The sequence below is a fragment of the Macrobrachium nipponense genome, chromosome 32 (assembly GCF_015104395.2).
Source record: "Macrobrachium nipponense isolate FS-2020 chromosome 32, ASM1510439v2, whole genome shotgun sequence".
In the NCBI taxonomy this organism is placed as follows: domain Eukaryota; kingdom Metazoa; phylum Arthropoda; class Malacostraca; order Decapoda; family Palaemonidae; genus Macrobrachium; species Macrobrachium nipponense.
The window spans coordinates 60,138,154-60,160,311 of record NC_061094.1 but is presented as its reverse complement, the minus strand read 5'-3'; the positions used below and the strand labels follow the sequence as shown (position 1 = coordinate 60,160,311).

Here is a 22,158-nt window from a genome sequence, read left to right as displayed (position 1 = left end):
TTCAGTTTTCAGCGCTGAAGAACCTCATAGGTTCCCAGTGCTTGCCTTGGCCTTTGGCCTAAATTCTATATTCAATTCAGTTCATAAATGACAGGGAATCAGGAACCAGGTTTAATGTAATGACATACATTAAAAGTTTAGATGAACAAATCTTTGTTCAAACGATCAAAGAACAATACAAACGAAAGTAGAATATATCGTGAAAATGTATTATTCGTAGTAGCTAAATAGCAAGGCGTACAACATATTTGACATTAAATGTAGAATAAAATGATTAAGATAAAAGATTAAATGTGCAATAAAATGATTGAGATAAAAGATCCTCAGACTAACCTTGTTTTCGAAGCTCACTCGGGGGTGCTGTTACAGAGGTAACAACCCTTTCAACCAACTATCTAACGCCCACCCACCGATTTTGATGGTAATACGAATTTACGAATATTACTAGTGACAGGTATCGTAAGTCAGGCAGGAACCGTATTCCGAAATCAGTGAAATTGTCAGACTGCCGGATTATAGCTATAATGTGAGGAGAATTCAACGTCAAGTGAGTAGTAAAATCTGTGATAGATCTTAGTAGATACCTACTAGCTAGCTATTAGGCTAACGTAGCCTACCTACCTAGGTAGGTATGTACTACCTAGTAGTAGGTACATAGGGAGGTAGCGTAGGTTAACGTTCCCTAATTCTGCCTTGTTTAATGAAAGCTAGGACTTAGCCTATCTAGTGTACGTAAGCTGTCCAGATATGTATTCTACCTAGTCATAAACATGGAATGTGAAGATGGATAAATGTAGGTAGCTAGCCTATAATTTGTAGCCAATCGAATACCCTTGTGTAGGTCCTACTAGGTAGCCTAGGCTAGGTACAACATACCTAGTATTTGAACAGGCTACTACATCCTACCCTAACCTTAACGTGGGGTGTCGTGACCTGCCCTAGCATGGGGAGCCTCTTCTCTTCCTGGACCCTCCAACATGGATATCATGCCTAGCAGAACAACATGTGTGTAACAATTCTGTAGTAGCCTATTAGCCTTGCGTCTAAGCTAGGCCTCAAGTAGCTATTATTTGTAGGTTAGGTCTAGGTACAACTTAAGTGAAAGTCTACAAATGACATATAGGTAGTACCTATAGGCTAGTAATTGATTTCATGGTAAAACTGAAGACTACTGCTGCCGCCTGGTTCCCACTTCTAGGCTAGTAGTCGCTGCCCGAAATACTTGGGTACTACCTTTTGTTTATGTTTTTGTTTATTTTTTGCTTAAGTTTGTATATTATTAACAGTGCTTGTGTTGTACTGTTACAGTTTGTGTTTTGTATGCGTGGCAAAAGATTGCAGTGTTACGGACTTTTGACAGCCGTAATTGTGCACCGTGTGTGAATGATTGGTTAGGTTGAAAAAAATGTTTTGTTTTCTAAAAAAGTCCATATCTTTTAATATGTTTGAACACAATCTGTATGGATATATAAAATATTCATATAAAATTATAAAAATGATTCTGTCAGTCTGTTTAAGTATAGGTAGTAATATCAGTTTATTTTCAGATTTTGTATAGTATATTGTACTTAAATGGGATGGACACAATGTTAGAGACTGCAACACTTTGGACGCTGTTTGATCACTCAACACGAGAGCCTTTGAAAAGTGACCTCTGAGAAATGCCTTCAGGATGTTGTCAGAACGAATGCAGAAAAATAATTCCTTAAGTGAACTGTATTGGAATTTAATACCTGGAGCAGCATGCTGGGACTAGAATTCACTTTGACACTGGCATCAGGAATTGGAGATACTGTACATCATGGCTGAAATAAAAAGTTATATTCAAAAGTTAGGTAGGTCTGACAACAGACTACAGTAATTCCAGAAGTAAAATACCTGTCAGTAAGTTCTAAATTATTTAATTGTTTGATTTTAGTAAGTGATATTTACTGGACTATAAGTGCAAGATGTAAATTAATTTACAGAAGTTGTAAGCTGCCATGGTAGTTAGATTATCTGGAATAAGCACTTAGCAGCTGATATAAAACAAAGTATACTTGTTATATGTGTGCCTTTAAATAGGATGTAAATATCCAAAAGGAAGTTATCCTGTTAAAAAGATAAGTCTTTGGTCTTTCCAGTTGAACATTACCCTATCTTTTTTTTTTTTTAATTTCAAAATAATGTTGAATTTTTCCAGATGTGTTTTGGAGTCTAATTGTTAAGTCTGTTTACTGAGAGTTTTGATTTTTTTTTAACCACGTTGTATCTATATACTGTATACTGATGTTATATTTTTATTGCAGTGCACCCAATTGTTGAGATCCGAGAACGAACACTCAACACTTTGCTTCAGAAATTAGAATTTGGTATTTTGAATGTAAATCATCTTGTTGAGCATCAAGAATTTTTGGGAAATGTCCTTCACCTCTTGAACCTAGGTCCTCATACCCTCAGGAAGCCAGTTCTTAAACTGCTGCAGTATGTTTTTGAGGTTAGGATTAGGAAAGAACATTTTGATGTGTTGGTGTTTTGATAAATATTTTTGATAATTAGAAGAGAATCTAATCCAGTGCTTGGTTACTTTTAATAGTGTTGTTTTGGTGGATAAACATTTTTAATGGTCAGAACTGGAGATTACTGGTTATGAAAATTTGCTTTTACAAAAATCCAAATGATCATATTCTATGAAAAGATTTTTGTTTGTTGTCGATGGAAATAGTCTTTTAGGCTTGGTGATTTTTGGTTATCATCCTGTGAGTAGAACTGGACTTTGAATTGACATAAGTTTCCATATATCCTAAATGCAACATTTGTCTGTAGCTGTGATAATGCATAGATTAAACTTTCTTTTATATAAAGGATGAGTCGACAAGAAGTAGATTTGATGCTCTCGGAGGGACGCTGTATCTTCAGAGTCTGAAACTTGTTTCTCCTCTTGATTTGATATCTGATATCAATGTTCTTCTGCAGAACCTTCATCATACTCCCTCGTTACAAAACATAAAAGTAAGTTGTATTAAAGGACTTTAGGATGTATGCACTGTTTCATTGAGGAGTGCAAACCAGACTTGTTATCACTAACTTATTTAAATTTAAAAAAAGTATTTCATAAAAATTCATTTCTTATATAGAAATGTCTCCATCTCCTAGCCCCACATTCTCACTGTCAAAGGTACTCCATAGAGGGAGGATTGCTGATTGGTGGTTGTCATATGGTGAGCTGTAGGCATTAATAAAGGTGTTTACAGCATCCCTTTGGCACTGAGCTGCACTCACGTGTTAGCCATTTACTTTATACCTCCCTTCTTACTTCCTTTCTTCAGTCTTGCTGTGTATCCTCTACAGCCATTACTTCTTAGTGCAATTGTAGGTTCATCTCCCAGTTCCACATTTAGATCTTTGTAAATGTGCAGTGAAAGTAATGAGAATTTATGAAATAGGTTTTAAGGGATATATTTTTATTCTTTTATGGCATGAATATTAATTCAAGTCTTGTTTTATTTCAAGGGTCAGTTGGTCTCACCCATAAATGAAGATGCCATTTCAAAGGAAAGCAGTGACTTTACGGAAATTGAGAGCAACTCCTTGGTAGCATCCTCCTCTGATGTGGAAGGATATGTTCAGTAAGTATTCACTGAGAGTATTATTAGTCTTGATTTTCCTAGAGGAATAATAGTAATAGAACAAACTAATCCAAAAATCTGAGAGTTGAATAATCCTAATTTAAAAACCACGAATTTGGTGAAATGTGAACAAACTAACTCTTGTATGTATCTGTCCCTGGGTGTTTCTTCTCCATGAAAACTTACTGAGTAAGTTACCCCCTTTTTTTGTCTAGTTCCATTTAAATCTTTGCACAGTTTTATAGTAATAATAATAATAATAATAATAATAATAATAACCGTATCCGTACGATGACTGAAACCAAACCACTGGCGCCGTGGAGGAGTGGGTTAGGTCGTCAATAGACTTAAGTCAAGTTAAGCAACATTGGGGCTGGTCAGTCATTGGATGGGTGACCGCTCTCCTCGGCGTTGATTCCTTGGGAAAGGATCTTTACCCCATAATTTCCTCAGTCTACTCAGCTGTAAATGAGTACCTATCCCTGATGGGGTAGGGTCCAGCTATGGGTTAAATAGCAAAACTCAGCAATGATGGAAAGAAATAAAGGAATAAACGACAACGACGTAAAGGGAACCTCTGGCAACAGATGAGCTTCGTCTGGCAACCAGGTATTCAACCCCAATTGAAGGGGAAGACGGTCAGGTACTTGGAGGTCGTCATCAGCAACTGATCACCACAACGACAGTAATCAACAGCCTGAGATTGGAGCTACAAAGGCAAAAAGGAAGAAATAGACAAGAGAAGAAAACAATGGAAATATGGAGATGCTACATCAGAAGCAACCCGACGGAGAGAGGATATATAAGAAGATTTGTCAACATCTGGAATGAGAGGAATAACACCCCCCAAACAGAGCAGAGGCTGGCAGACCAAGTAAGGAAACATAAAGAAAAAGAACTGGCTCTCCCCAACAGAAAGAGAAGAACTGGAAAGGGAAATGTCACAAAACAACAACGAATTACACGAAGACGAACTGAGAGACGATGCCACAGAAGACGACAGGGAGGATGAGGTATCAAACAACGACACACGAAGAAACACCGAAGTATCAGAGAGGACGGAATGGATAGAAAAGATTAGACAATGGATGGAGCCAGATACAGAGAGAACAAAGATCCCCTCCATGAAAGCCTACAACACCAAGAAATTAAGGGAGAAAACAAGTGAGGTCAATGAAATAATGGGCATAATACACACCACCAGTATCACAGAAAACAAATAACTTGACATATGCAGGAGCAAGATTAGTAGCAGAACTGATGGGGATTCGAACACCAACACCACCAGCACAAACCAACCCAACAGAAACCAAAACAGCAACCTCCTTGGAAAAGGCGTCTGGAAAAGCAAATCATGGTGATGAGATCTGACTTGAGTAAACTGAAAGAGATGGCAGAAAAAAGGCTAAGAAGCAAGAAAACAAGGGAGGAACTCAACGAGAAATACAAAGTACAAGAGAGGGGACTAAACAACACAATAGAAGATGTAAAACAGAGGCTTAAGGCCAAAGCACATAAGATCCAACGGTACATGAACAGGAATAAGGGATACCAACAGAACAAACTATCGGAACCAACCAACGAAAAGACTATACAGCCAACTAAGAGAAGACAACCACCCAGAAATTCCTGAAGCCGAACCAAGTAAGAGACTCTGGGAAAACTTATGGAGCAATCCGGTATCACACAACAAACATGCAACATGGCTCCAGGAAGTCAAGGAAGAAGAAACAGGGAGAATAAAACAAAGATTCACAGAGATCACGACAGACACAGTCAGACACCAACTAAAGAAAATGCCAAACTGGAAAGCCCCAGGTCCCGATGAAGTCCATGGATACTGGCTCAAAACTTCAAGGCCCTACACCCACGAATAGCAGAACAATTCCAGCATTGTATCTCAAATCACCAAGCACCCAAATGGATGACCACAGGAAGAACATCCTTAGTACAAAAAAGACAAGAGTAAGGGATATAGCCAGTAACTACAGGCCTATCACCTGCCTACCAATAATGTGGAAGTTACTAACAGTATCATCAGTGAAAGGCTATACAACTACCTAGAGGAGACAAACACCATCCCCCACCAACAGAAAGGCTGCAGAAGGAAGTGTAGGGGCACAAAAGACCAGCTCCTGATAGACAAAATGTTAATGAAGAACAGTAGGAGAAGGAAAACCAACCTAAGCATGGCATGGATAGACTATAAGAAAGCCTTCGACATGATACCACACACATGGCTAATAGAATGCCTGAAAATATATGGGGCAGAGGAAAACACCATCAGCTTCCTCAAAAATAGAATGCGCAACTGGAATACAATACTTACAAGCTCTGGAATAAGACTAGCAGAGGTTAATATCAGGAGAGGGATCTTCCAGGGCGACTCACTGTCCCCACTACTCTTCGTAGTAGCCATGATTCCCATGACAAAAGTACTACAGAAGATGGATGCCAGGTACCAACTCAAGAAAAGAGGCAACAGAATCAACCATTTGATGTTCATGGACGACATCAAGCTGTATGGTAAGAGCATCAAGGAAATAGATACCCTAATCCAGACTGTAAGGATTGTATCTGGGGACATCAGGATGGAGTTTGGAATAGAAAAATGCGCCTTAGTCAACATACAAAAACAAAGTAACGAGAACTGAAGGGATAAAGCTACCAGATGGGAGCAACATCAAACACATAGATGAGACAGGATACAAATACCTGACATAATGGAAGGAGGGGATATAAAACACCAAGAGATGAAGGACACGATCAGGAAAGAATATATGCAGAGACTCAAGGCGATACTCAAGTCAAAACTCAACGCCGGACGGAAATATGATAAAAGCCATAAACACATGGGCAGTGCCAGTAATCAGATACAGCACAGGAATGTGGAATGGACAAAGGCAGAACTCCGCAGCATAGATCAGAAAACCAGGAAACATATGACAATACATAAAGCACTACACCCAAGAGCAAATACGGACAGACTATACATAACACGAAAGGAAGGAGGGAGAGGACTACTAAGTATAGAGGACTGCGTCAACATTGAGAACAGAGCATGGGGCAATATCTGAAAACCAGTGAAGACGAGTGGCTAAAGAGTGCATGGGAAGAAGGACTAATAAAAGTAGACGAAGACCCAGAAATATACAGAGACAGGAGAAAGACAGACAGAACAGAGGACTGGACACAACAAACCAATGCACGGAACAATACATGAGACAGAGTAAAGAACTAGCCAGCGATGACAATTGGCAATGGCTACAGAGGGAGAGCTAAAGAAGAAACTGAAGGAATGATAACAGCGGCACAAGATCAGGCCTAAGAACCAGATATGTTCAATGAACGATAGACGGAAATAACATCTCTCCCATATGTAGAAGTGCAATACGAAAAATGAAACCATAAACCACATAGCAAGCGAATGTCCGGCACTTGCACAGAACCAGTACAAAAAGAGGCATGATTCGGTGGCAAAAGCCCTCCACTGGAGTCTGTGCAAGAAACATCAGCTACCTTGCAGTAATAAGTGGTACGAACACCAACCTGAAGGAGTGATAGAAAATGATCAGGCAAGATCCTCTGGGACTATGGTATCAGAACGGATAGGGTGATACGTGCAGACAGACCAGATACGTGGACTTTGATTGACAAAGTCAAGAAGAAAGTATCACTCATTGATGTCGCAATACCATGGGGACACCAGAGTGAAGAGAAAGAGAGGGAAAAAATGGATAAGTATCAAGATCTGAAAATAGAAATAAGAAGGATATGGGATATGCCAGTGGGAAATCGTACCCATAATCATAGGAGCACTAGGCACGATCCAAGATCCCTGAAAAGGAATCTAGAAAAACTAGACGCTGAAGTAGCTCCAGGACTCAGCAGAAGAGTGTGATCCTGGAAAGAAACGGCACACATAGTTAGAAAAGTGATGGATCCTAAGGAGGCAGGATGCAACCCGGAACCCCACACTATAAATACCACCCAGTCAAATTGGAGGACTGTGATAGAGCAAAAAAAAAAAAAAAAAAAACAAAAAAAAAAAAAAAAAAGAAAGAAAAAAAAAAAAAAAATAATAATAATCTCTTCCAATTTTTTGACTGTCATCTTTAAACTGCTAAGGCTATTGGTTTCAGGTTTGAATCTGTAACTTGACATATATATAGTCTAATGCTGTAATTTTAGTTTTCCAGCTTTATCATTACAGCAGAATAGATATTTTTACAGACTTCTAATTTTTTATTATTATTATTATTTTTTTTTTGCAGGAGCATTCAGCACAGGCAGTAGCAGTATAGATGATTCTTGTGTATGTGGAATGAATGAAAAGGAAGATGTGACCATTACTAGTGATTCTCCCATAACATTTTCTACATTCCCATGGCAGGTAATATTTATACAAGTTTTTATGCTTTTATTCACTTAATTGTAACCTAAAGTTGCACATTTTTTATCTGAGAAATTCTTTGAACATAAATTCTTTAAACATACAAGTCTAATGACTAAATTTTCTCATTAATGGTATTTTGAAAATGAGTGAAGTTTTTACATATTGCCAATGGCAGTTATTTAATGCAGTATCACAAAAATATATAAAAAAAGTACCGTACCACATAGTATATGGGTAATTATTGAAATTATCTGTGGCAATTTTTGTGCCCATTTTCTAAAAGTGGATCATGTGTGAAGAAAATATGGTATTTTAGAATTATTATCAACTGTTGTGGTGTTTAAATCAGTGGCTTGATGTATGAGATTTATTGAGAACATTTTTATTTTAGTTATACTATCTGCATCCAACTGTTATGGCTCTCTGCTTTTTTGAACTCAACATCTTCCAGGTTGTAAGTAGTTGTTATAGAGCTGAACAAGTATGAGACACTGTAGGAGATTTAGGCATATTTGCTTTTGCAGGCACTGACAAATAGTGATCGTCGCATCTTGGAGTCAACAGCACAGTCTTTGATGAGTCATGATGAGTCCATTGTTGTGTCATCTCTTCATTTTCTGGACACAGTTGTACTTAAGGATTTCCCTGCTGAAATTTTGCTTCAGAGACCTGCAATTGTACAGGTATTACAGTGCTGTAAAGTATCTAGCTTTTTAAACAAGAAGATACAGCAATACTGTAATGTTTTTTTACAGGAATATTAAGAGGCATAAGTCTGGATTAGATAGAAAACAGAAAAAAATTCTTGCTGAATCTTTATTTGGTGTAGTGTGAAATTATTCGGAGGGTATTACTATATATGTAATGTGGCTCATAAATTTTTGCTCATTTCTTTGTAACTTTCCAGCCATTTGTGGTTTTGCTTTTCTCCACACAACTACCTACCTTCTCACCAGATTACCTAATTATGAATATTTATTCTCAAGTATGTGAAGGAATGAATGTCAAGTGGTATTACTTATATTTCAAAGTTTTAAGAGGAGGGTATTGACAAAACTGACTTACTACAGCTGATCAAAGCTTTCATTTAAATACGTATGTAGATTGAGTGAGATATACAATGTTGGTGTCCATAGTTATGGATGATCAGATCACCAAGCAGAATGGATTTGATTACTTACGTATGTTGTTATGGATAGATGTGACAGACTAAGATAAATTATTTTTCTTATATTTATAGGCAGTGTATGGTTGTGTTGAAGAAATTGGTGAAACAGCATGGCGTGTTCAGGGTCCAGCATGTGCATGTTTGTTAACCTTAACACAGTTGCTCAACGATCGGGTTTCCCACTTCAAAGACCCTCATTTGTCCCCCGCTGGACAACAGGTAAGATGATGATAAATATTATACTATTGGAAATGTGCTTTGCTTGCGTGAGTATTAAATGTGTTAATAAATTTTCTTTAAACTTCTAATAGATTTTCACCTTTGAAAGTTCTTTCTTTTTACTCTTTGTTAGTGCTAAATTGTGTCTATTCAGATTTGTATAAGGTTTGTTTTTGTACACCTTCATATGGAGAATTTAAGTTTTTAGCTAATTTTTTGTATTTATGTGGAGTTTTAGTAAATCATATAGAGATTATGAGAACTGTTCTTACAATACTTATAAGCCCTTTCATTAATCTGCAATTTCTCTTCACCATCACCATCACCATCCTCCATGACCACTATCATTGTTATAAACATCAGGTACTCTTCCATTCATTATCCTTTTCATATCTTCACAACTTAGTACCTGTATCCCCTGCCCTAATATTAATTGTGACTTCTTGCATCACTTTTAAAATTTCCTCTCATACATTTCTTTATTGACAGACTGTCACTCCCACCTCATCAGGGATTGCAACTCCAAGCACAGACATAACAAGAGGAAGTTGCTGTTCCCCTGACAGTAGCCTAATGGGGAATGATAGTCATAATAATGTACGACGCCTTGGAGATGGACAGGATAGAAGTGGATCGATTGCTGGTTTGGGAAATGTATGTATTGGACATTTTTCTTTTTTTCTTGTTTAAGGACTTCTCATTGTACAGTAGTTCAGGTGAACTTATTTAGTAGCACCTTAGCTTAATGGACAGTTTGTGAGGTCTGACCTCCTTATATAAGGAACGAAAATTTATATGTAATGAAGACTCAGTATTATAACCTACACAGTAGCCTAGAGCCTGTGCATCATTTACGTAAAAATCTGTTTCTCCCCTCCTCTTGTTTTATGTATTGGTATTTTATTGTAAGTTTTGATAAAGGTAATAATTTGTAATAAGCTTTCATTAATACATATTGCAGTGTAAGTAATTGAATTTCCTTGTAAGTACTTACAGTTTATTTGTTGATGGTATGTAAATTGTAGCTCCCATAAGAAATTGTATGAACGCTTGTCTTTACTCCCTGTGTCTTGTTTGAATATGAAAAACGATATCCATTTTCAATATTAATATACCAAATTGTATTTTGAGTAAATACAATGAACAAGTCTTTGGTTGATAGGTTCAAGTTATAAAACTATTGTGTTATATTCTTCTTTATTTCATCCTTAATTGTAAATTATAATCTAATAGTAATCATAACTACAGTACATATCAAGGATATGACTTTTAAAATTAATTTGTATAATTTGTTATACCAAAATCTTCAGGAATTGTCATCAACCTCAGTTCACGAGGATGATGATGGTGATGAGTTTATTCTCTTGGGTATGCATCAGCTGACTTTGAGTGGTCACTGTAGTCATGTTCTGAGAGTTGCAAGTCCCCTACTAGTGGCCAAGAGACCATCTCTGCAGAGCATTAGTTTGAGGCTACTATTATCATGTGTGGATTTACTACAGCAATGCATTCATGCGAAGACACTGTGGCATTACCAGGAGGAAGAAATTGTTACTGAGGTGACTACATCAATAAAAATGGTATGTGTTCAACATTTTTTTCATGTTACAGTTTTATTTAGTAGATACCGTTTTTAAAAGCAGGAGTACATGTTTGACATAGCATTCTAGATCTCACATGCAGTTTGTATTTTACTTTGGGAAATTTGTTTTGCTGCCTTGAAAGTGGTTGTGTTCAAATGAAATATGTATATAGTTTTTTAGTGATGGTTGTAAACCTGGTTCTAGGTGATAGACCAGAGAGTTGAATTGAGGGCCTCAGAACCACAAGGTGGTAAACGCCATTTTTTAAAAAATGAGTAAATTGCCCCCCAAAGTCTAGCATTCATTACTCTGCTTCTAAGAAAGATATTGATTTAAACTAAGTTTCATATGAAAGCCCTAACCTTTCTAAATTTTTTGTGAAAATTAAAAAAAATTTTGGATTGCGCTTGTGTGCTAGCATTCAAAATGTATGCCTAACCCCTCACATTTGTGTATATTTTATTCATAACCAGCACTTAAACCATAATTAAATGTGTAAAAGGATAATAAAGTGTTATTATAGTTGTGTTATAACAGCAATAGATGTAATAATATTAATAATAATATTTATAATATGAAGGTAGGAGACCCTCTCTTAAACATGTTTTGTTAAAGATGATGGCAGCATCAGTGGAATTGATTTTATATATGGTCTTTTCAAATTCTCTTATTATTATTATTAATTATTAATAAATAAATAATAATAATAAAATAATAATAATAATAAATTAATATAAAAATATATAAAAATAAAAATAATATCAATAATAATGGTAATACAGTAATATTGTAATAACAGTAAACTTGCTGGTTACTAATATCGATATAATTAATAATGATAATAAAATGTGTATTCACCATGAAAATACTTTCGTGGTATAACAATCATGGATGTTATACTGATGATGATGATGATAATAATAATAGGAGTATTGATAATAACATTATCAATGATAATAGCAAATAATAATGATAATACAGTAATATTAGTAATAATGATGTTGACCATGATAACATTCCATCATCATAATGTTTAGTCCATTAAAATAATCATCACCAATATCATAATAATAATCAACACAAAAAGATTATAGAAAAATGATACTACGGTACTGCACTCACTCTGCGTATTTTGCATGGGCCAAAGCAAAAGTGATTTGTTTACCTCCCAGTCGCGCGGCGCGCGACGATTCGGACAAGCAGTAACTACCGTTCTACCCCTTGTTCGAAGCTTACGACCGTTCCAGCTGCCGCTAGCTACTTCCTATGTTAAAGGACCTCAGGTTTGTATAGTTAGGAAAAATGCAATTTTCGACAAATTGTCATTTCATGTAGGCAAAATCGATAATTCCTACTGTTCAAGCAGGGATTTTTGTTTATTTTTGTTCAGACTAAGCAGTCACTCATTAGGAAAAAGGCTAAAGGATGCAAACATGCAGAACAAGCTCCCCCAAAAAAGACCAGAAAGAGGAAAGTTACAAATTTTTAACACTATTTAACACTAATACACTATTTACCACTAATATAAAGTGATTGTGGTGAGTGATACAACTATATGGTAAAAATTAGCAGAACAAAATTATCTAACTAGCTAATGACTTCCTGTAAGTTACTATCAAATCTGCTACCAAAAGCCTTCACCAAAATGGAATGTAACACTGAAAACTTTATTGAGCACAGAAAAAGGAGGAAGCTAAAAAGCTCTTACAGGAAGGTCTCTGAAAGTACTTCTGGTCTGTGATGTGAAACCTAGGGAGTGGTGACAGTTACTGAGACTGTGTTGAATACACCAAAAGTCATGCAGTGCTAAAAAGATAAATTTTGAAAACTAATTGAATGATAAAATTAGGATAGAAAAAGCTATTTCTGAACAATCCAGAAAGTGTGGGGAAGACTACAAGTTACTAACTAGTCAAGAAACACACATGAAGTGAGGCAATTAATCATTTGTCACTTAGTTTGTATTAGATGTATTGGGTTTGTGATGAAACATTATGTATATCATAGAAATTGACAAATAATTTTTTTTAATGTTGTATTTTAGCCTTGGTAATTGTTTTTAGGATATGGGAATGATGACAGTATAACGTCAAAAATACTAACCATTAAACTGAATTTTGCAGACTATCCAGAGGTTAGCAGCTCTTTTAATTCTGAATTACCAAGCACGAAAAAAGTATGGTGATAATGGTAAGCTTGAAGACACAGTCCTGAATAATGAATGCACTCTGTTGTTTCTGTGCAGAATTCTGAATTTGTTTGTTCCTTTGGACGCTTTTAAGCAGGTAAGAATAAATCATTATGTTACTGTTCTTAGACAGCTGAATATTTTAGGTGGCTTTGGCAGTTTTTAGTTGTTCATATGTGGAACAAACCTTCGGTCTTAACAATAGAATATTTTCCAAGTGCAGCTGGTAACTGGTTATTACAATTAGAAATTGTCAGCAAGGAATCTGTGAGATCTGGCAACACCCGCACAAATGAGGTAAAAGCTGTGATGCTCAGTCTTTTCCTAACTACCTTGGAGAGTAGACACTTATGCTTTGCTCTCCTTCCAAGCCAGTTGTTTTTTGCCCGTTTTCTGTTTTTTCAGTGTTGTGTTTGTACTCCCTGTCTTTATTTGCATTTGTGGTCATTTCACTTAAATCCAAATACTGTATGTCTGAAAATATTGATTGCTGTCATCAATAGAATATAATTGTGATAATTTTCTTTGGGTGCTGTTTACAAACTTCTCAACCTGTTATGACTCATTTCCTACCTGCTGTGTGACAGAGTTTGCTTTATGAGTTGTGCCAACAGAAACCAAGTGGACCGAATGGTTAAATTAAACTATCATGTGGAATAGAATAGTAATGGCTAGTTCTCCTTGGAGAAAGAATGCTTCTTCATGAAAAAATTAGAGTTAATTTTCATTTTAACTTGTTAGTTGTGTGATTATTTTAAAGTTTACAAGTAAAATCAAACAAAACTTGAATGAAATGGCAGGGACTAGTTAGTCTGGGATGGTCTCCTCTATTCAGCATTATTTTGATCACCATTCTTACACACTATAAAAATTTGTTGTCTTATGACTAGGAATTAAAATTTTTCTTTGTCTTAAGGTGAAAATTAAAGTACATACTGGTATGTACTGCATCAGTGAAAGTAAGTTTGCATTTCAAAAAGTAATGGAAAATCTGTAAATGTTTGTTCATTTAGATAATTTGTTTTCCAGATTGTTGATAAAGAGATAGTAGCAAGTCTTATTTTGGTTTTATGTGACGGTGGTTTCTATTTGGGATACCGAACTCATTACAGCCTACTTCTTCAGTACTTGAGTCAAGTATTACCAGATATGACAACTCAGGTGAATAGCATCTTGTTTGCAGCAAAAGCCCTGGAAGCTACTGCTACTTTCTTAAGCACTTCGTCTTCAGATTTGGAAGAGTTTCTTACGTATGCTGAAGCTGCAGTAGAAGTTGCCAGCATTCATCAAAGCTCAGTTTTTGTAGAAAAACTTGTCAGAGGTTTAGGTAAACAAGTTTCAGTTGGAAATGTTGACTCTCATCAACTACAGAGAGCAAGAGACTTGTTGCTAAAAGTCATTCACTTCCCAGAAGTCTCAGTCAAGTTAGCAGGGTAAGTATTCTTTAAAAGTTCTTACTAGGAAGTGTATTATTGGTTATTTAGATTTTTATAGTTAGTTTTGATTTTAAATTATTCCATTTTCTTCGGAGATGAAGTTTTAGCATTTTCCTTATATATCATGTGTTGGACAGAGATTTGCCTGGTAATGAATGGAATTTATCTTTATGCTATTAGATGTGTTGAGACATCTCTGTTTAGGTTAATGGAAAAGTTTTCCAGCTGATTGCAGAAAAGTTGACAAAATTTTTTTATAAATCTAACACTGACCTTTATCATATAAGGTCTGTTATTTTGCTTATTTTTCGTAAAGAAAATATGCTTTATATGTCAGCAAGCACAGTTATTTATTTTTCAACTGAATGTCATATTTAATCCATGCAACATCTTAATGCTTAAGGTTTTAGTGGCAACAAATACTCAAGTAAAGTTCTATTTCAGGTATACCTCTCTCTTCCAGTTGGTCAATAGTAGTGTTGGCATTTCACAGGCTGCTGATACCTCCCAAAGTCGTTCTTCTAGAATTATAATTCTGCTCTCGCCTTCTGTCATAAGTTGTTTAGTGTACAGTGGACTTACAGATGATGACTCCAAGGTATAGTTATTTAACTTTTCCTTTATCACATGCTGTATATTCTATATGATTAGGAAGCATAATATCGTGTGTAAATATTTTACTATGGGTATTTGAAAATTAGGCTGCTGTCTAATTTTAATGTACTTTACAAACAACTAAACAGTCAGCTTTGTACATTTTTTTAGCTTTTTGATGCTTTGTAAGTGGGAAAGGGGTTGAATACAGTTAAACTACAAATGGTAGCTAATTAGAAGTTAATGGCATGTTTTAAAATAAGCTTTAATGAAGATGAAGGTGACTGGATATGATTTATCATTTGTGCCATAATTTTGAACATGTAATTTAATCCATATATTCTTCATTTTGAAAAGTATGTGGTTCAAAATCTAGGAAATAACAGAATGTGATTATACAGGTATAGAAAGGTATTTAAAAGATTAATGCCAACTTCCCTCCCATAAAGAAATGAGTGAGCCTTTATGTAAAGAAATTAGCTTTTTCTATACCAAAGTAAGATATCAAAATCTCTATCTTGTTAACCTTTGTATATATTTGTAGTGAGGTGTTTGCTGTCAATGATTCATTGACAATAGTTCAGTTACTGGCCACTTCCTCAGTTAGGCAATACTAGGAAGTCAATCACATTATATGAGGTATCAGTTAGTGTGATGATAAGGGATGCCTGGCCAATGATGTAGGGTATCATTTTATGGCTGTTGTACAGTTTTCAAGGAAATTTTGCTTGAAAAATATATTTCTTGATATAAATGCCTTTCACACCAAGGCACTAACTCTTTTGCTGTTTTTAGGACTCAGATTTCCTGTTAGTTGAGATCAATATTCAAAGAAAGCATTGCAGTCAATATATCTTGAAAATTACTGTATATTCTAATCATTTATCACAGTGATACCTTATGTCCATGTAGGTGAAGTAATTTACAATACCTGAATATATTAAGTAGCTTTTCTTTGTTCTGGTAGGTTATCAGTGCTGCGCAGGATGTATTACTTGGCCTAATGAAGGGGCGATTACTTATGAATTCATCTGTTTGGTTTGTTGCTGCTGAGTGCTGGAGATACAGTTTAATTCACCTGCAGTGCTTGACAGATACTGTCACTCACCTTGGGCGTTCAATTAGTTCACTTGTTGGTGAGCTTTATAATGATGGTAAAATAGAGAATATTGAGGTAAGATTTGAGGTGGACAGAGTTGATGGAAGACATTACTTTAGATTCTGATTTTTTGTTTCAAAGTTCATTGGCCAGTTTTTTAAAGAATGGAGTTCAAGTGGTGATCATGTATCATTTTAGGTAGCAAAGTACTAATCCTTATATTTGTAAACTTTTGTAATTTTAATTAATTTTTAGCAATGAAGTAAAACTAATAAGATGTTGTGATACTGATTTAATTCAAAGATCTGAAAAAGTTCTTATATCTCAGTTGGAGAAAGGAATCACCATATAGAACTCATTATGAAATGATAATTGATTTTGCCTGCATTTTTAAATAATGGAATTATGAAATTCTGTGTCCGTTTAATATTAAGATTTCAACAAAGAATTTTTTTTATTGTTGTGTATAGTATGGTTTTTAATCTGACAGGTCATCAAGTACCATCTTTGTTGTTTATTTGTCTTGGATAGAACAACAAGAATCCAAGCCATGTCCGAGGTGGTTCAAAGACTTGCCTATACCACCACAAGTTTCATCCCACATCCACACGAGATTAACCCTGCTATACACCACGATATTTTTGTTCTCAGGCAGCCAGTGCAACTGCTTTTTAGTGGAAATCTTTCCTCTGAGGTCTGTTCTGTTTTTAATTATAATTCATAATTTAGACAGACAATGATTATACTAATTTCAAAGTCTCCATTAATGTGGAGAGGAAGAAAAACTGTGTCAAATGCTATTCAGTAGCACCTCAAATTAACAGACACTTTTGGGGTCTGGCCTTTCTGATAACTAACAAAGTTTGTTTTAGTAACAAAGACCCTGTTTTTTAGCCTGCACTTCAATTTTTGTTGATATATATTACAGCTAATGGCAATTCAACATAGTTCCCAACTTAAACTAACTAGTACTACTTTACACTTGACATTCAGTTGAAGAGATTTTTTTAAAAATGTATTTCATTTACAGTGGTAGCATAGGAAAAAATAATCACAATAATTTAGCTGATAAGTATGGAAACTCACTAAGTTGAGGTGTTACTGAACTTGAGTAACTTTGACAACATTTTATGCTGTTTAAATGAAAACTTAAGTTATCATTCATATATTTTAATTCAATTTGATAAGGTCTGAGTTGTGTGTACGGTAATTTTCTCCTTTCAGAGAGGTCGACTCCTGAAGGTTGTAGAACTAATTCAGGGTGTTGGAGTAGAAAATGCTGTTCGTAAAGCAGCGTGGTCTCAATTGGCATTCCTTCTGGGAGATCCTCAACTTCACAAGCCTTTCCTTCAGCTCTTTTCAATTCAGTATCTAATTCTTAATTTCATTGGTATGCTGAAGGTAGGTGATTTAATGAAAATAATTTATTACGATCACATGTAAGCACAGACCATTGTTGTTCTTATACATTTATTGATTTTGCTAGTTTGTATTACATCCTCCACATTGCATCTTTTATTCATTATATCCTGATGTCTCCCTAGATACCTGTTTGTCACATACAGTATGTTCCCTTCACTCTCAAATTTTTAATAGAACTGGTAAAAAAAAAATTGATCCATACACACCTTTAAATTTTAATTTGAAACTATTACTAAAAATATAAATCTGTATTTTAGGAAAAATTTTATGAACCGTGTTTAGATATTTCACTGTTTACCAACTTCCAAGGCAATAGACTTCTCATGCAAATAGAGTATAGGTTTTAAAAGTAAAGGTTAAGTAAAGATTTAAATAAGTAGATGATACTGTATTTACAGATCTGTATGAATACTTTAAATTAGTCATAATTCATGGAAAGTTAGTTAGCAAAACTAAGTCTGGTCTCCATATTTTAAAGGATGGATAGAGGATGTTCTTTTCTCTTACAGCAGGATGGATCAATGAATGTTACAGTTGACTTCGTACCTGGAGCCTTGGGAGTCTTGTGCTTATTGGCAACACATTCCTCCAGCATCAGGACAATATTATCTGATGATGAGGAATTTCTTTTGTGCCTTGTTAGAGGTAAGACATAAGAGACAGTGTCTGGATGATATAGGGGCTTAGTAGATATAGAACTAGCTATTGATAGAATGATTAAAATAGGTGTTATGCCAAATTGTTAGGATCCTTCTTTATGTTTTGTATTTAAATGATGATCTCAAACTTCAGGGATATAAAGGTTATATGTATTAAATATGGTGGGAAATTTCTTGGTAAATAAGACTGATAAGTGTCACGGCAGTATTTGTTTTGGCTATTAAAAAGTTATGGTGGCAGGTAACTTACAACGAGTACATAATGATGGTAAAGATTTTCTCTGGAAAGATTCTAACTACGGGGATTTTATAATTATTTTTCTACTCTTATGGATACAGAAGGGTGCTTTGGCTTTTAGTAGTGTGTAAATGACACCATTTGAAAAAATTATGCATAAAAAAGATTATTAGGAAGGAAGTAACACTATAATTTAAGAGGCTAGACCTGTATAATGAATTGCAAATTACAGTAATCTTGTAACTATTGGTTCTGCATTGTTTAATGCTATAATTGCTTCACTAAACAGTTTAAATATTCTTTTATAATAATAATTACCAGCCTGTTGTATCTTTAATTTGCTTAATATTTTAGCTCTCTATTTCAGCTGGTTTTGTGTTTTACGTTGACGAACATACAAGGAGCCAGGCATCGTGTCTGATGGCACTCTTGTTGCTGAATGATGTTATCGTCTTTTCTACATGTGATAGAGCTGAATGTGGAACAGTTGCAGTGGGAGGAAAAAATTTCATATCTGTCCCAGAATTGTTAATTTCAAAGGTTCACTTACCATTTATCTGTGATACTTATACTTGGTTTGATAAGGGTGGTTTGTGTGAAGAAATGAGGACTGTTCATCAAATACTGCAAGAAGAAGACTGGGAAGTCATGCAATTCTTCAGAGTTGTGTGGGCTTCCACTTGTCGAGGAGGCCTTGAAAATATTAGCAATGAAAGTGCTAAGTGTGATAGTTTTGCTGTAAAACTGAACCTCAGCAATAAAGAAATCTCCATAATTAGGTTGTATGTGTTGCAGAACGTCTTAGAGAAATTCCTCCTCAATATTGAGAATGGAACAACTCATCATGATGTGAAGAATAACTCAAATTGTCTGAGTTTTCATATGTTACAGTTTCGAATGAATTCTTTGGAAAATAAAGATATCATATTCACAAACCATTGGACTCAGGGCCTTTGTCGTTTCCTCACTTGTCAGCCCAATTCTTCTGTTGATGAACAGCTGTTGACCCATATTTTGAATATGATTTATGTGATTCTACTGGTGAGTAATTTGGTAAGAAATTGAATACCTTAATTTTTCATTCATGAATTAGAAATTGTTAACTTTCTTATACAAACTTTGTTATAATGAATTAAGTACATTAGTAGTTCATGTTGAATTGTCTTTACAATATTTCCTTGTAAGAGAAGCAATGTGTGTGGACTTAAATTTCAGGAGGTAATTCTCAATTTTTTCAGTGCCAGAGAAACAAAGGTCAGAGCCAAGGTGACAAAGAGAAAGGTTTTCCATTACTTGAGTTCTTGGTGGGACAGTTTACAAGATTAGATTCTGCTTTACATGACACATTGAAAACAACAGGTACTAATAAGTTGAATTTATAAGTTGGAATTTGCTTTTTCTTTATTTTTATCTTTATTTAATTTACTAATGAATATTAAAAGAAGATTACCTTACAAAATATCTAAGATTCAGCTTTTTGTATGTATAGCATAGATGTGATGATATGAATTTCATACCTTTTAAACATTTACTTGTATTAGGTTCAGTCACCTGGGTTGCCAGTGATCCCAATCCAAGAGCACTCTTGTCTGTGCGACTTTTCCGCATCATTACAAATCTGATTGGTTTAATTGCCCAATTAGTTAAAGAGTCTAATGTAACAAGAGATTTTGGGACCAATAATTCCACCAACCATTTGACAGCAAATGTAGTTCTGGGCCTTCTTCCAGTTCTGAAGCCAAATGATGAAAATGAGCCGCAGTATTACAATTTAGGTTTGTTATTTATTTGGAAAGTAAGTATGTAGTTATAATGATATCTGATATGCACATTAGTAATCTTTTTATTTTTATTTTTTAAATCTCTGAGAAAGTAAATGTTTTGTTCTACTAGTATCTTGTTTCTTAAATTTCAAGCTTAATTTTTTGTTGCTGTTGCTATAATCAGTTTAATAAGTTGATATATCTGCAAATAAAAACCTGTTATGTTTATTAAAGCCTCCACAGTATGGGGTAAAGGCAGTTGATGAAAAATCTGATTATTAGTTGAAACAAATGAAACTGTAATTCAGCAGTATGTAAGTGAGATATTTTCTGTAAGATGTATTTCCAGTCTTCCCTGTTGAAGCATTGCCTTACTTTGGTATATTTAAGGAAGATGCAGTGATTTGCATTAAGAAAGCTTTCAATTTTAATTATTTTGTATTTTCTTTATACTGTGTAGGAATATGTCATAACAGATTATCTTCTCATTTATGATAATTTCAACTAACAGCTGGATTCTCAGCATACTGCCTTATCTAAATTATGATTTTATTTTATTTTTATTTACCATTGACAAAGTTTTTTTCTCTTTTGTAAGCCTCAATTTTTTCTTTATTTTATGCAGTGGTACTTGGCTGTGCATTGGAATGTTTAGCTCATGTAACAGCTCTCGGTTGGCCAGGTGACAAAATAGCTAGTCAGCTTGTGTCATGCTTAACAAGGTAATGCAGTACTTAAAAGTTAATTTTTTATGTTAATTTATAAAACTGCATGAAACTTGTTTCATTCAAGGATTCAATTATTGCTAAACAAAATTATTTTACTAATCTTTGTTCATCAAGAATAGTTTGTATTTATAAACCAGTTAATAATAAAATAGCCTTACTGTGTGTGAAATTCTCCCAGTCACATCTAGTACTTGAAAGATGTTTTAAGGGGGAAAATCTTACTGCACATGCTTAGCTCTTGCTCCACTGTCTCAAAGGGGAAGATGACACCCTTCTGCCAAGAAAACTTCCTTAAGGTCAGTTGCATGTCTTTGCTTCTTACAATTTATACTCTCTCCCATTATTGTGAAGCATCATTCATTACTTGTTCATTTGACCATTTTTTTTATTCATTTTGATAAGGTATACTTTGTGTCAAGTCTATTATCACTTTGCCATAAGTTCAGAAGCAAGGTGGGGGTTGCTATATTACTGTTACTCACTTTTCCTGTTTCCAAGTTATTTCATCATTCATGTGATTCCTTCAGTCTTATGTTACTGTTTAACAAGCTGACACAATGGGCTTATAAGTCCCAAAGATATATAAGTACAGTATCCTGCACTCTAATGAGGGTAGCAGCCAGGTGAGTGGGCACCATAGAACGAATTAAAATGTTGCAAGAAAATGCTCACCGAACCCTTAAATACACTCAGGGAGTGAAAGGAATAAACATAAGAACTACTTTGGGAAAGATAACATATGAAAAAGCACACGATAATTGAAATGATGAAAATTTTAAAAGCTAAAAGAACTCAGTGCAGCTTATGACACACTGCATATGTTTGAATATTTACAAGTTACACAGAATTAGTAATATGACTTACTGCAGACAGTGGACTGTTGGTTGGGCATGGATACCAGAACTTTTTCTTGTTCACATCACATCATGAAGTATGTGTAATTAGTTTGGGTTTTACACAGAATAAGGCTAGTTACAATTAGTGGATTTTATTTAACAATTTAAATTTGAATTATGTTACCATACCTTTAGTATAGGAATTTTATTCAATTTGAAAT

At 34.9% G+C, this 22,158-nt stretch overlaps 1 protein-coding gene across 1 annotated transcript in view; it reads left to right on the top strand.

Moving 5' to 3' along the window:
- The first annotated feature begins 408 nt into the window (after nucleotides 1–408).
- LOC135207439 (rotatin-like) overlaps nucleotides 409–22,158 on the top strand; it is a 31,661-nt gene continuing 9,911 nt past the window's right edge. Inside the window, exons 1-22 of the mRNA XM_064239164.1 lie at nucleotides 409–547; nucleotides 1,548–1,835; nucleotides 2,289–2,476; nucleotides 2,845–2,991; nucleotides 3,493–3,608; nucleotides 7,737–7,750; nucleotides 7,883–8,001; nucleotides 8,529–8,687; nucleotides 9,245–9,391; nucleotides 9,881–10,045; nucleotides 10,702–10,971; nucleotides 13,098–13,259; nucleotides 14,192–14,595; nucleotides 15,043–15,196; nucleotides 16,160–16,366; nucleotides 16,782–16,985; nucleotides 17,516–17,692; nucleotides 18,223–18,358; nucleotides 18,978–19,651; nucleotides 19,849–19,969; nucleotides 20,152–20,385; nucleotides 20,999–21,095. Coding sequence (XP_064095234.1) covers nucleotides 1,802–1,835; nucleotides 2,289–2,476; nucleotides 2,845–2,991; nucleotides 3,493–3,608; nucleotides 7,737–7,750; nucleotides 7,883–8,001; nucleotides 8,529–8,687; nucleotides 9,245–9,391; nucleotides 9,881–10,045; nucleotides 10,702–10,971; nucleotides 13,098–13,259; nucleotides 14,192–14,595; nucleotides 15,043–15,196; nucleotides 16,160–16,366; nucleotides 16,782–16,985; nucleotides 17,516–17,692; nucleotides 18,223–18,358; nucleotides 18,978–19,651; nucleotides 19,849–19,969; nucleotides 20,152–20,385; nucleotides 20,999–21,095 — 3,929 coding nt within the window. The 5' untranslated portion in view covers nucleotides 409–547; nucleotides 1,548–1,801. The remainder of the gene's footprint in view (nucleotides 548–1,547; nucleotides 1,836–2,288; nucleotides 2,477–2,844; nucleotides 2,992–3,492; nucleotides 3,609–7,736; nucleotides 7,751–7,882; nucleotides 8,002–8,528; nucleotides 8,688–9,244; nucleotides 9,392–9,880; nucleotides 10,046–10,701; nucleotides 10,972–13,097; nucleotides 13,260–14,191; nucleotides 14,596–15,042; nucleotides 15,197–16,159; nucleotides 16,367–16,781; nucleotides 16,986–17,515; nucleotides 17,693–18,222; nucleotides 18,359–18,977; nucleotides 19,652–19,848; nucleotides 19,970–20,151; nucleotides 20,386–20,998; nucleotides 21,096–22,158) is intronic.